Genomic DNA, 20,082 nt, shown 5'->3' on the forward strand with positions numbered 1-20,082 from the left:
TCTACTGGGCTGTTTGCCTGTTGCTTAAAAGAAATCCTTCCTTGCAGGTAGCCAAGCTGGGGGAAGGGAGGGAGGAGAATGGCGCTGAGCTTTTTCACGTTTGGCTAGCAGGGATCTTCCCTGCTACCAGCCACGTGGTGAGGGGAGGGGTAAAGCGATCATCCCAGAGAATTGGATGGGGGGATGGTTTCGGCTGCTGTATGTTAACAGGAAAGAAGTAGCACTGAACGGGCTTTGCTTGGTATTTGGGAAAGAAGGGCACTGTGTATATGAAGGCTGCAGAAGCCAAAAGACAATGGCTTACCATGGCCGCATGCAAGCTGAATTCTGCTGCCCGGACCTGCATCTGTGAGATCTCTAACACCAGAGCTGCAGGCACTCAATATTAAGATGCAAAATGCGACCTTGTAGTGAAGTCACATGTGCTATGTAAGGTGAATAGTGTTGTTCACCGTGAAAGAGTATAACCATTGTTCTGTAAAATGTATCTTTTTAAATACTTCTCTCCCTTTTTTTCCCTCCCTCATGCAGCTGCAAATTTTTCAAGCCTTCCTACTCCATCCCAAAGGCTATCTCAGATAAGGTGGAGGAAAACAAAGATGCGAGGTGAAATGTTCTCGGAAATCATGGAAGTGACCCGCAATGAAAGAGCTCATCTGAATGAGTGGAAGGACGTGGTATCAAATTACAGGAAGGATGCCAGTGAACGTGAGGACACGAGGGACCAACGTGAGGAGAGGAGAGACGCTTGAGATGAGAGGTGACGGCAGGAAGATCAGAGGTGTAGGCAGGAAGATCAGCGGTGGCAGGATGCAACGCTGGGGCTGCTGCGTGATCAGCTGACATCCTCCGATGTCTGGTGGAGCTTCAGGAACAGCAGCAAGATCACAGCGTGCCGCTGAAGCCCCTGTGTAACCACCCTCACCACTCAACATATTCCATATCTTCCTCACCCAGATGTGTAAGAATGCTTGGGGGAAGGCTTCGTGCACCTGCCCACACCACCCCCATGGACAGCCCAACCAAAAGGCTGTCATTACTTTGAAATATTTTTAGTGGCCTTTTCCTTCCCCCCTATCCTCCTCCCAAACCACACCCAGGATACCTTGTCAGTTCTCTCCCTCTTTTTTTTAAATAAAGAATACATGATTTTTGAACGATAGTGACTTTATTTCCTTAAGCAAGCTGTAATCGAAGGGGGAGGGTGGGTTGCTTACAGGGAATGAGTCAATCAAGGGGGGTGTTCATCAATGGGAAACAAACACAACAGTCACACCGTACCCTGGCCCGTGATGACACTCGTTTTCAAAGCTTCTCTGATGTGCACCGCTTCCTAGTGTGCTCTTCTAATCGCCCTGGTGTCTGGCTGCGCGTAATCAGCGGCCAGGTGATTTGCCTCAGCCTCCCACCCCGCCATAAAGGTCTCCCCCTTACTCTCACAGAGATTGTGGAGCACGCAGCAAGCAGCAATAACAAAGGGGACATTGGTTTGGCTGAGGTCTGAGCGAGTCAGTAATGTGCGCCAGCGCGCCTTTAAACGACCAAATGCACATTCTACCACCATTCTGCACTTGCTCAGCCTGTAGTTGAACAACTCCTAACTACTGTCCAGGCTGCCCGTGTATGGCTTCATGAGCCATGGCATCAAGGGGTAGGCTGGGTCCCCCAGGATAACTACAGGCATTTCAACATTCCCAACTGTTATTTTCTGGTCTGGGAAGTAATTATCTTGCTGCAGCCATTTAAACAGAGTAGTGTTCCTGAAGACGAGAGCGTCATGAACCCTTCCTGGCCATCCCACGTGGATGTCGGTGAAACGTCCCTTGTGATCCACCAGTGCTTGCAGCACCATTGAAAAGTACCCCTTGCGGTTTACATACTGGGTGCCCTGGTGCTCCGGTGCCAAGATAGGGATTTGGGTTCCATCTATCACCCCACCACAGTTAGGGAATCCCATTGCAGCAAAGCCATCCACTATGACCTGCACGTTTCCCAGAGTCACAACCTTTCGTAGCAGCAGCTTAATAATTGCTTTGGCTACTTGCATCACAGCAGCCTCCACTGTAGATTTGCCCACTCCAAATTGATTCCCGACTGACTGGTAGCTGTCTGGCGTTGCAAGCTTCCAGAGGGCTATTGCCCCTCGCTTCTCAGCTGTGAGGGCTGCTCTCATCTTGGTATTCTGACGTTTCAGGGCAGGGGAAAGCAAGTCACAAAGTTCCATGAAAGTGCCCTTACGCATGCGAAAATTTCGCAGCCACTGCGAATCGTCCCAAACCTGCAAAACTATGTGGTCCCACCAGTCTGAGCTTGTTTCCCAGGCCCCAAATCGGCATTCAATGGCTAGAACCTGCCCCATTACCAGCATGATCTCCAAAGTGCAGGGGCCCGCGGTTTGAGAGAATTCTGTGTCCATGTCCTCATCACTCTCGTTGCCGCGCTGCCATAGCCGCCTCCTCCTCACCTGGCTTTGCAGGTCCTGGTTCAGCATAGACTGCACGAGAATGCACAAGGTGTTTACAACGTCCGTGATTGCGGTCTTGATCTGAGCAGGGTCCATGCTTGCTGTGCTATGACATTTGCACAGTTCACCCAGGAAAAAAGGTGTGAAACGGTTGTTTGCTGCTTTCATGGAGGGAGGGGTGAGGCTGTACCCAGAACCGCCCACGACAATGTTTTTTGCCCCATCAGGCACTGGGATCTCAACCCAGAATTCCAAGGGGCGGGGGAGACTGGTGGAACTATGGGATAGCTACCCACAGTGCAACGCTCCAGAAATCAACGCTAGCCTCGGTACATGGACGCACACCACCGAATTAATGTGCTTAATGTGGCCGCGTGCACTCGACTTTATACAATCTGTTTTACAAAACCGGTTTATGTAAAATTGGAATAATCCCGTAGAGTAGACATACCCTAAGAAGAAGCCCCACATCCAGCATGCTGCTAGCTGGCCACAGGAACGCAGTGGGATTCTGGTAAATCTGTGGTATGAGGAGAGAAACACCTATGATTTGCAGAAGTGCACAAGAAATGAGCATATGTATGCAAGAATCTGCAAGGGTATGTCTACATTGCACAATTAGCCTCTGTGGACCTGGGCTTGTGGACTCAGTTTCCAAGCATGTGCTTGAGTGTCCACACTGCATTGTAAACATGGGTTCACCATTGCTGCACTCGGGTCTCACAGCCATGCTAATGCATCCATACTGCATTACACAGACCATCTAACTTGGGTCTGTGGTTTGATCTGTATCCACACTGCAAAATGACAGGGTTTGGACCCGAGTCATAATGGGACTCTGGCTATGACCCATTCTGGCTATGACCCAGCAGGGACCTAGGACCTGGCTCCAGAGTGCTTGCTCACATGAATCAGACTGATCTTTGTGTGGCTGGAAATGGGGCTTTTGCTCAAACGTGAGTCAGAGCCCAGGTTTAGTGTGCAGAATGGACATACCCTGAGAGGCTGGTAGCATTGGGGGTTCACCAGGCCACCAATCAATGGCAGGAGCAAGCATTTCAAGACTGCCTGTCAAACCAAGGATGAGAACCACACCTTAGGGAACTCCCTGTCTACTTGCCTCCTCTGTGAGGAATTTGATCAGGTGCTGGGAACTGTGCCAAGCATACAACCCTCAGGCCACGTCCAGACTAGGAATTAAAATCGATTTTAGATACGCAACTTCAGCTACGAGAATAACGTAGCTGAAGTCGAATTTCTAAAATCGAGGTACTCACCAGTCTGGACGGCGCTGCATCGATGTCCGCGGCTCTCCGTGTCGATTCCGGAACTCCGTTCGGATTGATGGAGTTCCGGAATCGATGTTTGCGTGCTCGGGGATCGATACACCGCGTCCAGACTAGACGCGATATATCGATCCCCGAGCAATCGATTTTAACCCGCCGATGCCGCGGGTTAGTCTGGACGAGGGCTCAGTGGTGCATGACAATCTCATGAGCAGGAATGGCATGCTTATAACCCTAGAAGCACAGGCAGCACCAGAGGAGAGCCTGTAGCCGCCAGACCAAAACCCTAAAGTAATCCTGTTGCTGAGGCCACTCCCAGATTAGACTGTGCTACATCACATCCTGGGTCCATGTTCAGAGGACCTGTTTGGGGACAGCTCTGGGGAACAGCCCACTGTTGAAGTAGCAGCACAACGGGCTCTGGAGCTGGAGGTTGGTATGTTTCGGCTGCCATTTTATGTTATTAATATTAAGAGTTGGAAGGACTTCAAGATTACTCCCTATAAAATTATTTATTCCAAGCAAGGCATTGTAGTGTGCTCCCATTGGGGGCATAAGCCGCGCCATTTCTCTAGCGCCTCACCTCCTCATCACCATGTAGGATTCAAAACAGAAATGGAATAAAAAGTTAAATAAGCAATTGGCATTAATGTTTTACTAGGTACATGCTTACTGTTAGAAACATGGCTGAGGTATGAAACTTATGGAGCTTACGTTCCTTTTCCTGCAGGCACAGCACAGTTTATAACTCAGCCACATCAGACCATCTGCCTCAGTAGAAGTGTCCCTGGCCACCTGTATTGTTAGCCCAAATGGTAGTGGAGGATGTATTAGTACACTCCAAATGGTAGTGGTGGATGTACCCCTCTACCCCGATATAACGTTGTCCTCAGGAGCCAAAAAATCTTACCGCGTTATAGGTGAAACCATGTTATATCGAACTTGCTTTGATCAGCCAGAGTGCTCAGCCGCACCCCTCAGGAGCACTGCTTTACCACGTTATATCCGAATTCATGTTATATCGGGTCACGTTATATCAGGGTAGAGGTGTACTTGGTCCAAGTGCAGGAATGCAGGATACTTGTAAGGAAGCTATAATGTGTCTTCATCCTGAATCAGTATCTTATCTTTTTTTTTTCATTAATTTTCACCCATTTCTGGCTGATGATGCATGTGAACTTCTCTAGGAGTAGGAATTTCAGATAGCTAGTTAAATTCAGGAGGGCCCCTTCTGCAGCTCAAGAGCCCCCTCCACTCATAGATGTGCTGGTCATTCAGCAGATGCTAAAAAATGAGCTTCACATCGTACCTCACCCACCTTGTCTCATGATTTGCTATTGACAAATCCATGTTGACTGTTACGTTAACCTTATTATCTGCTAGGTGCTTACAAATTGGTTTTTTGATTATTTGCTCCTTATCTTTTTGGGTACTAAAGTTAAGCTGTCTGATCTATAGTTCCCTGGGTCATCCTTATTCTCCTTATTATATATTAGTACTACATTTGTCCTTTTCCACTCCTCTAGGATCTCTTTCATCCTCCAGGAGTTCTCTGAGATCTCTTCAGCCAGTTCCTGTAGCATTCCAGGATGTATTTCATCGGGCCCTGACAATTTGAAGACCTCTAACTTGTCTAAATAATTATTAACTTATACTTACCCTATTCTAGCCTCAGATCCTACCCCATTTATACTCATGTTCACTATGTTAGCCCTCTGATCACTGCTAATCTTTCTGATGAAAACTGAAACAAAAAAGGCATTTAACACGTCAGCCATTGCTGCCTTTTCTATTATTGTCTTTCCCTCCTTATTGAGTAATGGGCCTACTCTGTCCCTGGTCTTTCTCTTACTTCTAATGTATTTGTAAAATGTTTTCTTGTTACTCTTTATGTCCCTAGCTAGTTTAATCTCATGGTGTTTCTTAGCCTTTCAAATTTTTTCCCTGCACGCTTTTTTTGTTTTTTATATATTAATCCTTCATAATTTGACTTAATTTTCACTATTTGTATGACTCTTGGTTAAGCCACGATGGTCTCTTACCATACTTCCTATCTTTCCTACACATTGGGATAGTTTGCTCTTGTGACCTCAATAATATCTCCTTAAACTGCCAACTCTCCTGAACTCTTTTTTTCCCTTTGACTTGCTTCCTATTGGGATTTTACCTACCAATTCTTTGAGTTTTCTAAAGTTTGCCTTCTTGAAGTTCATTGTCTTTATTCTGCTGTTTTCCCTCCTACCGTTCCTTAGAATCATGAGTGCTATCGTCTCATGATCACTTTCACCCACCTTCTGCCTTCCACCTTCAAATTCTCAACCAGTTCCTATTTGTCAAAGTCAAATCTAAAACAGCCCCTACCCATGTCACTTTTCCCATCTTCTATAATTAAAAACTTGTCTCCAATGCATTCCAAGAACTGGTTGGATAATCTGTGCCCTGCTGTGTTATTTTCCCAACAAATATCTGGGTAGTTGAAATCCCCCATCAGCTCCAAGTCCTGTGTTTTCGATGATTTTGTTAGTTGTTTTTAAAAAGCCTCATCCACCTCTTCTTCCTGGTTAGGTGGTCTGTAGTAAACACCTCTCATGGAATCACCTTTGTTTTTTACCCCTTGTAACCTTACCCAGAGACTTTCAACAGATCTGCCTCTCGCTTCTATCTCAGCCTTAGTGCAAGTGTATATATGTTTGATATCAAAGACATCACCTTCTCCCTTTTCCCCTGGCCTCTCCTTCCTGAACAAGCTATACTTTTCTATATCAATATTCCAGATATATGAATTATCCCACCAAGTCTCCGTGATGCCAATTATTTCATCATTGTGATTATTCACTAGTATTTTTAGTTTTTTCTGTTTATTTCCATACTTCTTACATTAATATACAGACATCTAAGATGTGCATTAGAGTTCCCCTCTATATTCCCTCTTGTTCTCCTGTGTCCCTGCTATGATTGTCCATATTCCCCCCAGATTTCAACCCTCCACCCAGGTCTCCATGTTCTGGACTTACCTGTGGGATTTTGTCTCCTGACCCCATCAAGCCTAGTTTAAAGCCACCTCACTAGGTTAGTCTGTATCCAGAGATACTCCTCCCCTTCTTTCATATATGGACCCCATGTCTGCTCAGCAATCCTTCTCAAAAAGCATCTCATTGTTGAAGAAGCTGAAGCCCTCCTGATGGCACCATCCACACAGCCATTCATTCATTCATCTCCAGGATGTGTCTCTCTGCCTGGGCCCCTACCCTTGATGGGAAGGATCGATGAGAACAAAACCTGCATCCTCAACTCCTTCACACTCACTGCCAGAGCCCTGTAGTCACTTCTGATCTGCTCAGGGTCATATCTTGCAGCATCACTAGTGCCCACTTGGATGAGCAGCATGGGATAGTAATCAGAGAGCCAGATGATCCTCCACAATTCTCTGTAATGTCCCGGATATGGGCCTCTGGCAGGCAGCCCAACTCCTGCTGTGCCAGGTCAGGTCAGCAGATGGATGCTTTCATCCCCCTTAGAAGGGAGTCATATCATCCACCACCACAACCCTTTGTTTCCTCTTGCAAATGGTACATGACCACCTTCTCCAGTAGCTCTCCCACCTGTTTCCTGAGAGATTTATCTGTAGGCACCTCTCACACTGGATGGTCTCCCTAGCCTGGCTTTCTATGACTGGGAAATGCAGGCCATAGTCTCTGCAAATCCACCCCAGGACCTGAGTACAGGCATCCATGGTTGGGTTCTCTGTCTGCACACAGGTACAGGTAGAGGAGCTAGGAGCAGTGTTGGCACTGGCGATGGAAATTTTCTGAACAATGTTGATTTTATTCTTTTTCTCTCCTACAAACTCTTTCTCAAACTCCCTTGTTTGCTAGCTCGCCTTGGTCACTTAGCATCAGCTTTATAGGACTTTTGCTCCTAGGTCAACACAGGGAAGGGTGATCAAGAAGGACTAGAACCTTGCTAGTGCACACTTAGCTAGTAGGCCTCTGATCCCCACTCCCACACGGTCTCCAAACACAATCCCCAACAGCCCACACTGTAAAATTTAAACAAGCCAAAAAAAAAAATTAAATTAAACTGACTCATCCCAAGAATTACTGCTGCTCCTTCTTCCCTCTCTTCCTCTCAAACTACCATTAGCTGACCCCTATTCACTAGCTTCCATTCTCATCTGCATTCAGGCATCTCCAAGATAACAATAACCTCCAGAGCTTGACCTGACTGCAAGGTTTGTATAACCATAGTTAGCAATAGGATCCTTCATAGGAATTACCTGCTTGAGGGGAAATTATGGGGATTTATAAATTATTTTAATTGATTTGGGTATGTGCATCTTACTATAATATGTGTTGGCCTAAAGCATAACTTGCAAGAGCTTCTGAACAGGGCAGTGAATTTTGTGTGACTAAAACAGAATTGGAATGATAGAAATTATCATTCTTTGACCTTGAAGGGATGCAGCCCCTGGAGAAGGGTAGAAATCTCCCTCTCCCTCCTCTCCCCAATGATCAGACAGTCTGCTCTTTCGATTTCCTTGGCAGGCCCTTCCTCCTCTGCTGGACAGAAACATGGAACCAGGACCCTGGGGGAACAGACTATCAACTACCAGGCAAGTTAGAAGAGAGTGAGGGATGAAATGATGCAGGACATTTTGGCCAAGACTGATGAACAGCTTGTTTATCAGACAGAGAAGAAAGAGAGGAGGCTAGAAAGAGAGGGAGTCAGCCAAGCGTGAGAGATTGGTAACGCAGTTTCTGGTGCACGATCGGAGATGTAGGCCTGGTCAATGCCTAAAACAGGTTAACCTAGCTACTTCGCTCAGTGCTGTGAAAAATTTCATGCCTTGTGCTACGTAATTAAGTTGACCTAATCTCCAAATTCTTCCATCGCCCTAGCTACCACCTCTCAGAAATGTGGATTTACTACAGCACCAGAAAATGCTTTCCGTTGTCTACACTACAGGGCTATAGCGGCATAGCTGCAACTGTGCTGCTGTATCACTTGTAGTGTAGACATACCCTGAAGGAGGAGGACAGAGTACAGCAGAAGGAACTTTTAAAGAGGATTCTTGCTCTCATGGCCACCAGGCTGAAGGCTTCTCCATCAGCTCCAGCTCCACACACTGAGCCCCCCCCCATGCTACCATGTCCTGCAGCCTGTGCAGCCTTTGGCCAGTTCTGGCATTGGCTGGCCCATGGCCCAAGCAATGAATGCCACATGGGACAGTCAGTCATACCCTGTACATTTCTCCACGCTTGTTCAACCATGGCCTACACGTGTGAAATGCACAAGAAGGGACAAAGAGAACAGCCACACAGGGAAGACACAGTTCGAAAAACAGTAAAACTGTTATCATGGCAATATATATATATATATATATATGTAGTTTGGCCATTTTAGCACTTTTGTTCATTGGATTTCTTAAATGCACTATTTTTGTTTACTGTCTTCCGTGTCTTCAAGATAGCTGGTCTGCCTGTAAGGTTTTTACATTATTGTTTGTAGACTTGTTTAAAATAAAGTGATCGATTTTCAAATAAGGTTTCATTGAACAGGTTTTATTAAATTCATTTAAAAGAAACTTCCCCATAGTAATACATTAGTTGTATGTGGAGGCACATGTAGAGTTTTTATAAAATGCATAACAAAATTCATTTTAAAGAAGCCCTCTTATGCAATAGTCCCTACCTGTATGTGGAGGTACATGGACAGTTCTTCTTAATTTCCTGAGCTGCACCAGCCTCAGAAATTGTGGTATGAGCATGGGATAATTTAATCATGGGATAACTATATTACATAGTTCCCCCTCATCTATGTCACCCTGCAAATCAACTATGTGGGCGCACAAAGCATCCCTGATTTCCCTTGCCTATGTGGATCCTGCCCCAGTAATGATAGGTGCACTTTCTGGTTGTGTTTACCATTCCAGCAATTCATCAGTGTCTCGAGGCCACTTCTGGTGAAATGGCTCACTCTTGGTCTTACAGACACTGTGACATGCGGATGCCAATGACAACATTGGCATCAAAAGGGGTCTGAAGGCAGTGCCATCTGGATTTCATCTGCCAAACACATATTCCACCACCATTCCACAGCTACTGAGCATGTAGTTGAACCTTCATTTGCCAAGCCCTCTGAGATCAGGGTGCAGTTTCATAAGCCATGGAAGAAGAGGATACACAGGGTTCCCTAGACTAGCAGTGGGTGCAGTGACTTCTTTTATAAAAATGTCATTTAGAGGGAATAATGCCCCAGCTTGTCCATGAAGGTAAAATCCCAATCTCTGGAAAACCCTGGCATCATGCAGTTTGCTGGTGTATACCCATGAGCCAACCTCAGTGGTCAACCAGGGCCTGCATAATGATGGAGTAGAACCCTTTGTGGTTTATGCACTCATGTGCTCCTGGCAGAGGACAAACTATGGGTATATGAGTCCCATGAAAAGCCTCAACACAATTTGGGAAGCCTGTTCTCTTAAATCTGGTAGTTATTTCAGGAACTGTATTTATACCCACCATCTTTGAGTAAACCATAGTCCTGATTGCCTCAGAAACCACCACCACCACAACTCCCAGAGTTGACTTTCCAACACCAAACTGGTTAGCCATGGACTTGTAGCACAATGGGATAGCCAACTTCCAAATGGCTATAGCAACCTGCCTCCAGAGTGGCATAGCCTCCTTCAGGTGTGTGTCCTGATACTGGAGGCCTGGGCAAGCGGCTCACAAGGCTCCAGGAATATCTGCTTCTTCCTGCAAAAGTTCTGGACCCACTGCTGGTCGTCCTAGGCCCACATGACAATGTGATCCCACCAGTCTGTGCTTGTGGCCCTGCTCCAGAAGCAACGGTCTACATATGAGGAATCTGTCACTATGGCAACAGGCATGAGCAGCATCAGCCAGATTACAGCTGCCATGTCGCTACCCTACTCTGAGAGGTGCCTATGACTGACAATATCCTGAACAAACCTTATGGAAGTAAGATAAACTTTATTGAGTTAAATTAGACCTTACTGGGTGCCTTGTATTAATAAAGAAATTGTGCATGTGTTATTGTGGAATTGAAATTGAGTATCTAACTGCCATAGGATATGTTGAAAATCCAAGCCTAAAATAAGAGACGGACTGCAGAGGTTTGGTTTTAGTTTTGTAAAAATCTCATTTGCTGGATTTAGTTTTAAAAAACCAAATCCAATGTGTGGTTTGAATACAGGTTATATTTTATTTATACCACCAAAGTTGTGTGTTGTGGTTTGTTTTGTTTTGGGGGAAGAAAGGGTTGGCAAAAATTTTCAGCATTAGCCTATCTAATAAATCTACTAAACCCTTGTGTTTATCCATGGCTGCTCTTTTCACGCTGGAGATATTGTGACACAGCACTCCAAATTGTGATTTAAGGATAAAATTCTGATATCAGACCTGCAACTTGGTCCTCAACTCTGATATTCTGCTTATCCTAAAGGGAGAAAGCAGCTCTGTTTACAGAAACAGACCATCAGATAGAGGAAGTTCCATGAAAACCCAAGAACAAAATTTCATCCAAAGTATTTTTGAACCCTTATATTCCCAGCCATGTATCAAGCCTTTGATGCATTTCAAGATGACCCAACCACAACAATGATCACTTTTAAAAACAGGTTTGGAAAAAAAGTTTTAAAAATATCCTCAGTCCATATTTCTGTACGATGCTTGTTTATTGCTATTTTTGTAGCTAAATGTTTAGTATGTGCTGTATGGATTTTCAATATCCCCGAGCAGCCTCATGGAAGTGAGAGGTTGCATCTCAGAAATTTGTCCCAGTGACCAAAACTCTTACATTAAAATTTCAGATTAAGCCTGCAGAAACGTGACTTGCTTTTTGACATTATGACATGAATCATTGTCCCTACTCTAAATCTGAATAATATTATGTTGCTTTCATTATGAATGTTAGGAGTGAATTTATGAATAAAATTCTGCCTCATGCTTCAGATTAATAACAGCCCCTTCCCTGTCCGGGTCATTATAAAAGATTAAATAAATATGTTACTGCAGTAGTTATCTTCATCTTTGGGTCATCAGACTTGATGTCTGTGCTAAACTATACTTGATAATGTCATAAATTATTTCAGATAAATGTTTCTTGCTACCTATTCAATGATCATGCGATTCTCAAATAAATATGTTCTCTGCTTCCTTTGTAGCTTGTTTATATTTTTGTTGACCACCCAAAATTGCTTTCTCTCTACTCTTTTCTTGTGTGCTGTTTTATTTTAGTGTACGAAAACATGTGGTGGTGGTCTGCAAGAAAGACACGTTTATTGTCCAGAAGAGGACTATTGTGACTGGACGAAAAAGCCTAACTCCACTGCACACTGCAATGGGCAGCCTTGTACTCGGTGGATAAATGGGACGTGGAGTTCGGTAGGATTCAATCCTTGTTCTTTTGGCTTTTGAGAAATACATAGTAAAATATACTATGTAGCATCCACCACAACTAAAAAAATCAGCCGCTTCAGTCACAGAACCTGATCTGGCTAATTAACTCCAAATCTCCAATGTTATCTGGTTAAAATTAATTAAGAAGAATCTACTGATAAATTAAAGCCTAAAGCTGCTACCCTTGTTCATGTTAAAATCAGTGGTACTGCTCAAGGAGTGAACTGGTCAATGAGAACACGGGTAGCAGAATCAGACCCTTTAATAATTATGCACTGTGTTTGTGAGGTACAGTATACATGGCAAGCCAGTTCTTAGTGTACAGTTAGTGATAAGACTAGAGCAAGGGTCTTTGCCAAAGGTACTGCCCAGTATCTCACCTGAAAGGCCAGCTCAGCTGCATCCACCATGCAGATATATTTATATTTTTAGTTGCTGTGTTGTGGAGCGAATTTTCCACAGTTGTGATACCGTCATTGTATCTGTTTTCAGATTTATCATTTGCCGCCTATTTTCATCCACATGATATTTGCTTTAAAAACCCCATAGGCAAAAACTGCAGGTTAACTGTATAGGGAAGCTCTATGGGTGGTAGAAGCAGCAAATGTAGGCATGGATTCAGGTAGTCTCAAGAGAAGAGCAAAGCAATAAAGGGAAAAAGGAGCTCTGCTTCTTCGTGTAAAGCACATTCTCTGTTACAGACCTGGCTGAGTCCCCTGGGTGGACAGTCACGAGTCTGTTGTAATTGGACCCAGTCCAGATTACTGGAGGATAGCTAATATAGCAGTTATTTTTTTAAAAGGCTCCTGGCAATTACAGGCCAGTAAACCTAACTTTGGTACCAGGCAAATTCGTTGAAACTATAATAAAGAATCAAATATTAGGTATGTACACTGCTACCCCGATATAACATGAATTCGGCTATACCCGTGTTAAGCAGGGCTGCACACTCTGGTGGATCAAAGCAAGTTTGCTATAACGCGGTTTCTCCTATAACGTGGTAAGATTTTTTGGCTCCCTAGGATATTGTCGCGTTATATTGGGTAGAGGTGTATCTATCTACGTTATATGTGCAGTCCTGGAGAAGGGGCATATACACAATAATCCTTTCCCTCCTATTTTCTTATATCCTAATACTACTTTACAAATATTTTTCATAGTAGAAGGTATGTTGCATAAACATCCCACCAACCATTTTACATTTATTTTTAAAAAACAGAATCTTAAATATAAATTGCAATAGTATATGGCAGGCCATGAGAGGCAGTCTGCAATACAATTCTCCAGCTGATGATTCATTGATGCTAAGAGAAAAAAAGCAAATGATACATTAATTTTTCAGCAGAAGGCCATAAAATGGAATCTGAATATTCTGTATTTATTGGTAGATTTTTCCATTAACATTGTTCCAGGCATCTAATTCATGTAACAGAAAGTAATTGGTTTATTAAAGTCAACTCATAGTATATTCTGGTTTTGTTCCACTTTAAGTTTTTTGCTACATGACCATGAAATAAATCTTGCAATGCTGAAATGCAGCATTCTTAGTATGGGAGAAGCAGTCAATCAAATAGATGTTTTGTTTTCAAAATATATAGTAATTCAGATTTTTATGGCAGGACTTACAAAGTAATACTACTGTGGCTTTGATTTTGTTTAACTGTTCATTACAAGCTCAGTCAAGCAGAAATTGCCTTAAATTTTTCAATCTAGTTTTACATAATACTGGTTCAAAACAAATTTTACTATGTAAATGGGAATTTGACAAAAAAAAATCATGTGTAGCAAAATAAAAAGGCTACATCTAAAAAAAACCCTAAAATAACATACAGTGAGACACTGGAATAAAGAGTAGCTGTAGGATAGTACTTCTGGAGTGAAATCTAACATTAAAGAATGGGGGACCCCTTAAGAACTTTGACCATTTAGAAAAATTCTAGCAATTCAAGTGATGTTTCCAAACTTTAATATAGGGACTTCTTCTGGAGCTCCTTCAAGATGGTAAAATTTTAAATGATTATCAGAATATTAGTTAATTTTTGTATAAAACAGAAGCCTTCATAGATTAATAAAAAATTAGAGATGGAGAATGTCAAGTAGGTTGTCTTTTCAGAGAGGGGTGTTCTCTGCAGCATGTAGACTTTGTTCACATATTGCATGATTTCACTGTCAAGAAATTCATCCCTTGCTGCAGAATTGGGATCCAGAATCTCAGCTTTCATTTTTTATATTTCTAGCCCCCATGACTGAACATAACTGAGGCCTAGTCTACAGTTATAGCATCTTAACCCTCAGTGTAGACAGCACCAAGTCAGTGGGAGAATTAGCTACCACCTCTTGGAGAAGTAGATTACCAGTGCCAAGAGCAGAACCTCTCCCACTGCACCACTCCAGTGTTTTAAGTGTAGACAAACTCAGTGTTTAAAGTGTTATCTTCCTGAGTTTGCATATTACTTGAAACAATAGCTGAGAAGTATGAACTGCCCTATTCATCTAAGTTTAATGCTAAAATGTAAAGATGACATCTGAGTTATAGTGAAAATGTGGGGAACAGGATAAAATAAACTGAATTTAATATCAAAATAACATTCGGCTACAATACTGACTGTATTATTCAATTTCATTTTATTTAATCCAATAAAAACCTCAATTTTAAAAATTTTGGAAGTTGCCGCTGAATATCTATGGCCTCGTTTATATACTTCATACTGATTACAACAAAATCCTTTATGGACACAGAGAAAGAGACTAGAAAGAGAATACTTTGCAGAACTGAATAGAGGTACACATCTCTCTTTTAATAATTGTAGAGCCTTGGCAGACATTCTTTAGCTCTGTAAATTTTAGGGAAAAGACATAGGGTGATAATTTTCAAGATTTATGATTTATCTTGCTAGCTACTGTATATTCAAAGAGAAGGGAGGGAAAACACCTCTAAAATTGACCAGAATGCGTACAAAACCCCTTGATGGATGAATATTTGTAGATTATTTTATGCCCCAGTTAGTTGGAGAATTGTATCTTGGAGACATTTTTCTATATTGGCATCTGGATAAGGAGAAACAGTTGGGCTGCAGTTGTGCTGGAGCAAAGAAAGATACTGGCAGCCTAAATATCTTCAAAGAAGTCACTCATTCAGTTTTTCCAAAATCTTAAGGCTAGTCCTTTCCATAGTGGTGTGATCGCAGTAGATTTAGTTATGTTTAGTACAGCTGATTGGAGAATGGTTATTTTTCCCCTCTGAAAATGTTGACATTTCATTAAAAAATTGAAAATGAAAACTTTTAGCTAAAACCCAAAGATATTGATTCAGAAATGCCACCGCCATGCCTCATAGGAGTGGTAGTTCAGACTCTCATGGATTATCCTTTAGAACCCAGGTTCCCCAGCAATACTACATCTCCCATGATGCACCACCATCCCCCTTGTTGAGCCCCTGTGGAAGTTCTTGTCCATAGTGCAATGTGGGAGATGTGGTGCAGGTCTACACTTATAACACTGTAGCACTTAAGTGAAGATATACCTATGCCGACAGAAGAGCTTCTCCTGTCAGCGAAGTTAATCCACCTCTCTGACAGGCGGTAGCTATGTTGATGAGAGAAGCTTTCCTGTTGACATAGCGCTGTCTAGATGGGGGTTAGGTTGGTATAACTACATCACTCAGGGTTGTGGATTTTTAACACCCTGGAGCAAAGTGGTTATACTGATATAGGTCTGTATTGTAGACCTGGCCATAGTCTGGCTGGAAACTTGGCCTATAGAGAAGAATGGGGGCATCTGCACTACAACACCCATGAGGCACTGTGGTGGTCTTTCTGAATCAAAATCTCTTCAGTCTTAGGGTGGTCCATTTTCAACCAAAAGTCAACGTTTTCCACAGAAAGCAAATCGTTTTCACCGAAAAAATTTCATTTTGTCAAAACCCCAATTTTCCATCAAAAACAGTTTAGAGAGAAAATTTTCAACCAATGCCAGTTTTTAGGGAAGAACCACCTAGAAAATTATTTCACTGGCCCGCTCCAGAATGCTACAGCAGTCAGTCTCTCCTGAACAGAATGCCTAACACACTCAAGGATTTACATGCTTTGTCTGATGATGCAGCTAGTGGTGGATAGTTTCTCCATAAGCTCACTAGCTGCATTAGGCTACAGCTATAGTAGGAGCTAGGGACATGGTTCCCCTGCTTGTGTACATGTACCCACACTCATCAAGCTAGTGTCAGTATAAATAGCAGTGTAGCCACAGTAGCAGGGGTAGCAGCAACGGAGGCATGGTTGAGCCGTGCCAAGTACATACCCATCAGGGGTACGTACTCAGCATGGCTCTGCTGTGCCTTAACTGTGGCTACACTATTTATGCTCATACTATGTCGATGAGAGCTAGTGTGGGTATATATGTACATGAGCAGGGGAATCAGAACTCTAGCTCCTAGTGTAGGTGCAGCCTTAGATGCCTCTTATTTGGAGCTGAAGTTTGCCTCATATATTTGATTTAGCTTCTATCTTGTATTCGTATTCTGCAGATTGTTACAACCTTTGAGGAATTGTGTTCTGGTTTTTACTGGCGGTAAGATCAAGTACAATCTATTATTCTGGAGGGTCTAAACATTTTCTTTGTAAATTTACACCGTGCTGTACAGTACCATGAAAGGGATCATTAATAATAAATAGAGAACAAGGTAACAGCGAGGTATCAGATACTTATTTTGATCTGAAACCTATACCATTTTACCACAGGTAAACAGAGTGAGACTAAACAGCAAGGTGACTGTAATAGCAGGCCCAATGGTGTCATGGATTTGTCAGACAACAGTATAGCATTACCGTCTAGTTATACAGGAAGATGGTATTTGGGGCATGCAGTTCACAAATCTATTAGTGGGAAATCTCATGGGAAAAAACAGGTGGAAAAGATCTGAATATGTATGTAGACTATATAAATAAACCTTTCCTTTGCCTTGTTTTCCTTTCATCTGAAGTTCATATCCTTATTGCTATTATAATAATATGAGTAGAAAATATTGGCAAATCTTTGGAAATCCTGGAAAGGTACGTAGTACTTTAGACCTTGGTCATGCATCCCTTGCTTAGCAACTTAAACGTTAGAGCTGCTTTGCGCTATTGACAAACATGCTAAAAGCATACTACACAATCCCCATTTATTTTGGATAAATTAATTGTATCTCTTTCAGTGCACTGCTTCCTGTGGAGGGGGCATTCAGGAAAGAACAGTAAAGTGCATCAATACAGAAGATAATGAAGCCAAAGATCAAACTATGTGTGAGCACGAGGTCAAGCCTCCAGAATCTCAGAAATGCAATATGCAAGAGTGCAGGAAAAGTGCAGGTAAGTTAATACACTTGGGTGAGATTTTTCAAAAGAGCTCAGCACCCAACAAGCATCCAATGTGCTGAGCTCTCCTGAAAATCTGTCTCCATTTGCAAGTGCTAAGCTATTTTGAAAACTATGCCTTAATGGTGAGGGAGGCAAAACTGATGTACTTCCTCTTGGAAAGATCCATCAATTCTGGACAGACCTTCATAGAAGTGCCAGGTACTTGTTCAGTTTCACGTGACTAGTGCCCTGAGCTCCTTGGCTGCTTTAAATAAGTCCCTCCTGCCAGCCACACCAGAGACAAATCCATACAGGAGCTGCAAGGAGTCCTGTTCCAGGGATAACACTGATTCCCCTCTGCAGTACAAGGATGGAATGTGTCTCCTAAGACTCTCTCCTCCCACAGTCTTAACGTGGAGTCCTGTGCTGACGCTACAGTACCAAAGTCCAAGGAAGTCTTCATTTTCAGCACTGAGCATGCCGTATTAAGCACCTCAATATCATCCATGCTGACACTGGGAACTGCAGCACCATATGCGCCTGCACCAAAATATCTGGCACCGACCCCCTCCTTGGCACTATTGGAGTTCTTAGTTCTGATAGCACACACACTCCCTTTGCCAACACTGCTACCATACACAGCACCAACAGAATTTTCTGTCAGAGACCGGTACTGGACTCGTCTCCTCTTCAGAAACTAAGGGAGATCACCAAGTGCCCACCTCAGTACTGATAATGAGACAATCACTCTTCAGGTAGGTCTCTGCTCGTCTTGCAGAGAGAGAGCAAGGGGGGAGGAGAAGAGAATGGGGGTGAGTTAGATGTGTGTGACAGCACAGCATCCACTCAGCTAGGATTATAGGGTAAAACCTGCCCAAATATTTCATCATATCTTTCATAATAGTAACAGAGAGGGCTGTGACAATATTAACCAGTTCAGATACCGGGTCCTCCCCTGTTTCTTCTCCACCCGCTGTGCTCTTACTGGACCAGATCAAGGAAGAGATTCTATGATTCAGGGCCAGTCCTCTCCAAAGCCAGGGGTTACTCCTCTCTGGGCTGGCTGTTTGGTGCCTCTTCTGCACAAACTCTGTGCTCAGGGCATTGCTCAGAACATTGTCCATTTCACCATAAAACAGACAGATGATTCCACATTTGGAATTCTTATCCTTGGTCTTTTGGTATGTCACCTTGAGCTCCTTTATCTTCTCCCTGCGTTGCTGCCCAGTTTGCCTGATCCCATCATTGGCCAGCAGCTGCTTAGATTATACCATGGCACAGGCTGAGGTTCCTCTTTGAGGAGCTATCATGGGGTTTGCTTTCATCTGCCCAAAGCTGCATCAAGATTCTGGATATGATCCTCCAGTCAGGTGGCTGCATGCTGATACATGGGCCTCTTACTGGACATAGTTCTGCTGTATCAAACACCGGATATGCGTAGGCTGAAGAAGCCGCAAGTAATGTGGGACTGAGAATGCTGAGCGGAGCACAGGTAGATGGCAAGATAATACACAGGAATGGGTCAGTGTGTTCTTTACAGAAAGTGAGGGGACAGAATGGGGCCTGAACTGCTGCACTCAAGTATCTGCTCCCTCCTGCCTTACTCAAAAGCTACCACCAGCTTCTCCTAGTCCACAAGGCCTCTTAGCAAAGTAAGTTCCTACAGCTTCTGGAGGAATCCCCTCCCCTCGCTAGCCAGCAGTTCCTGGTAGGGCAGTGGGACAGGGAGGCAGTGCATATCTGTAAATGCAGTACCTTTGAGAGCGGTGTGACACTGTGGTTTGGGCCTTGTTCATCAAAGGTCCTTGGTGCATGTGCTGCCTTGGAGCTCAGATAATCTGTTTCTCACCTATTCTGTCCATGCATTTGCACAGATCTAGACATGGAGATAGGTTACTCTCATCTAGACACCCAGACCATAACTAACTTTCATCATGTTTTTCACCATAGGTCTGCTGTGCCACAAGGACAAGCTGTCCATTAATTTCTGCCAGAGACTGAAATGGATTGGCAAATGTTTGGTGCCATCAATACAGACTCAGTGCTGCTTCACATGTAACAGGCCCCGAATTCCTAACAAAACAAGATCTGGAAATCAACAGCGCTTCAAAGAACAAAATTATGCCAAACCCAGAAGAAAATTGCCTCCAATCAAAAAAAGCAACAGCCAACCTCCTGCTGGGCACTAGATGTTTTTCAACCTAATTTAATCAGGGGTTCCATTTACAGGGTTTTTTCTCTTTTATATTGAGCCATTCTATATAGATGGAAACCTAAATAACTGATTAATATTGGGAAAATACATCCTGTAGGGCAACCAGTCCCAATATGCTTCTCCAGCCTTCTCTTTAAGACAGCCACTAATTTGTCATTGTGATTTGCAATGTACACCTGGACCTAGTACTTCTTATGCATGCATGGAATACAGGTTAAGGACATGCATACAGGATTCATTTGGTCTCTAAATGAATTGTGTGCTGTTTGTTTTTCTCCATTTACAGTGGAAGAACAAACTGGGGTTCCCCCAAAACAGTATTAAAATAACAAGTGACTCTTGTACATAGCACCATTTAGTCCCA

The 20,082-nt window shown here is 43.3% G+C and overlaps 1 protein-coding gene across 1 annotated transcript in view; it reads left to right on the forward strand.

Moving 5' to 3' along the window:
* Positions 1-19,692, forward strand: part of ADAMTS12 (ADAM metallopeptidase with thrombospondin type 1 motif 12) — a 319,574-nt gene extending 299,882 nt beyond the window's left edge. The window contains exons 22-24 of the mRNA XM_030567717.1: positions 12,009-12,155; positions 17,362-17,515; positions 19,454-19,692. Coding sequence (XP_030423577.1) covers positions 12,009-12,155; positions 17,362-17,515; positions 19,454-19,692 — 540 coding nt within the window. The remainder of the gene's footprint in view (positions 1-12,008; positions 12,156-17,361; positions 17,516-19,453) is intronic.
* The last annotated feature ends 390 nt before the right edge of the window (positions 19,693-20,082 follow it).

Source organism: Gopherus evgoodei, chromosome 6, assembly GCF_007399415.2.
Source record: "Gopherus evgoodei ecotype Sinaloan lineage chromosome 6, rGopEvg1_v1.p, whole genome shotgun sequence".
Lineage (NCBI taxonomy): Eukaryota > Metazoa > Chordata > Testudines > Testudinidae > Gopherus > Gopherus evgoodei.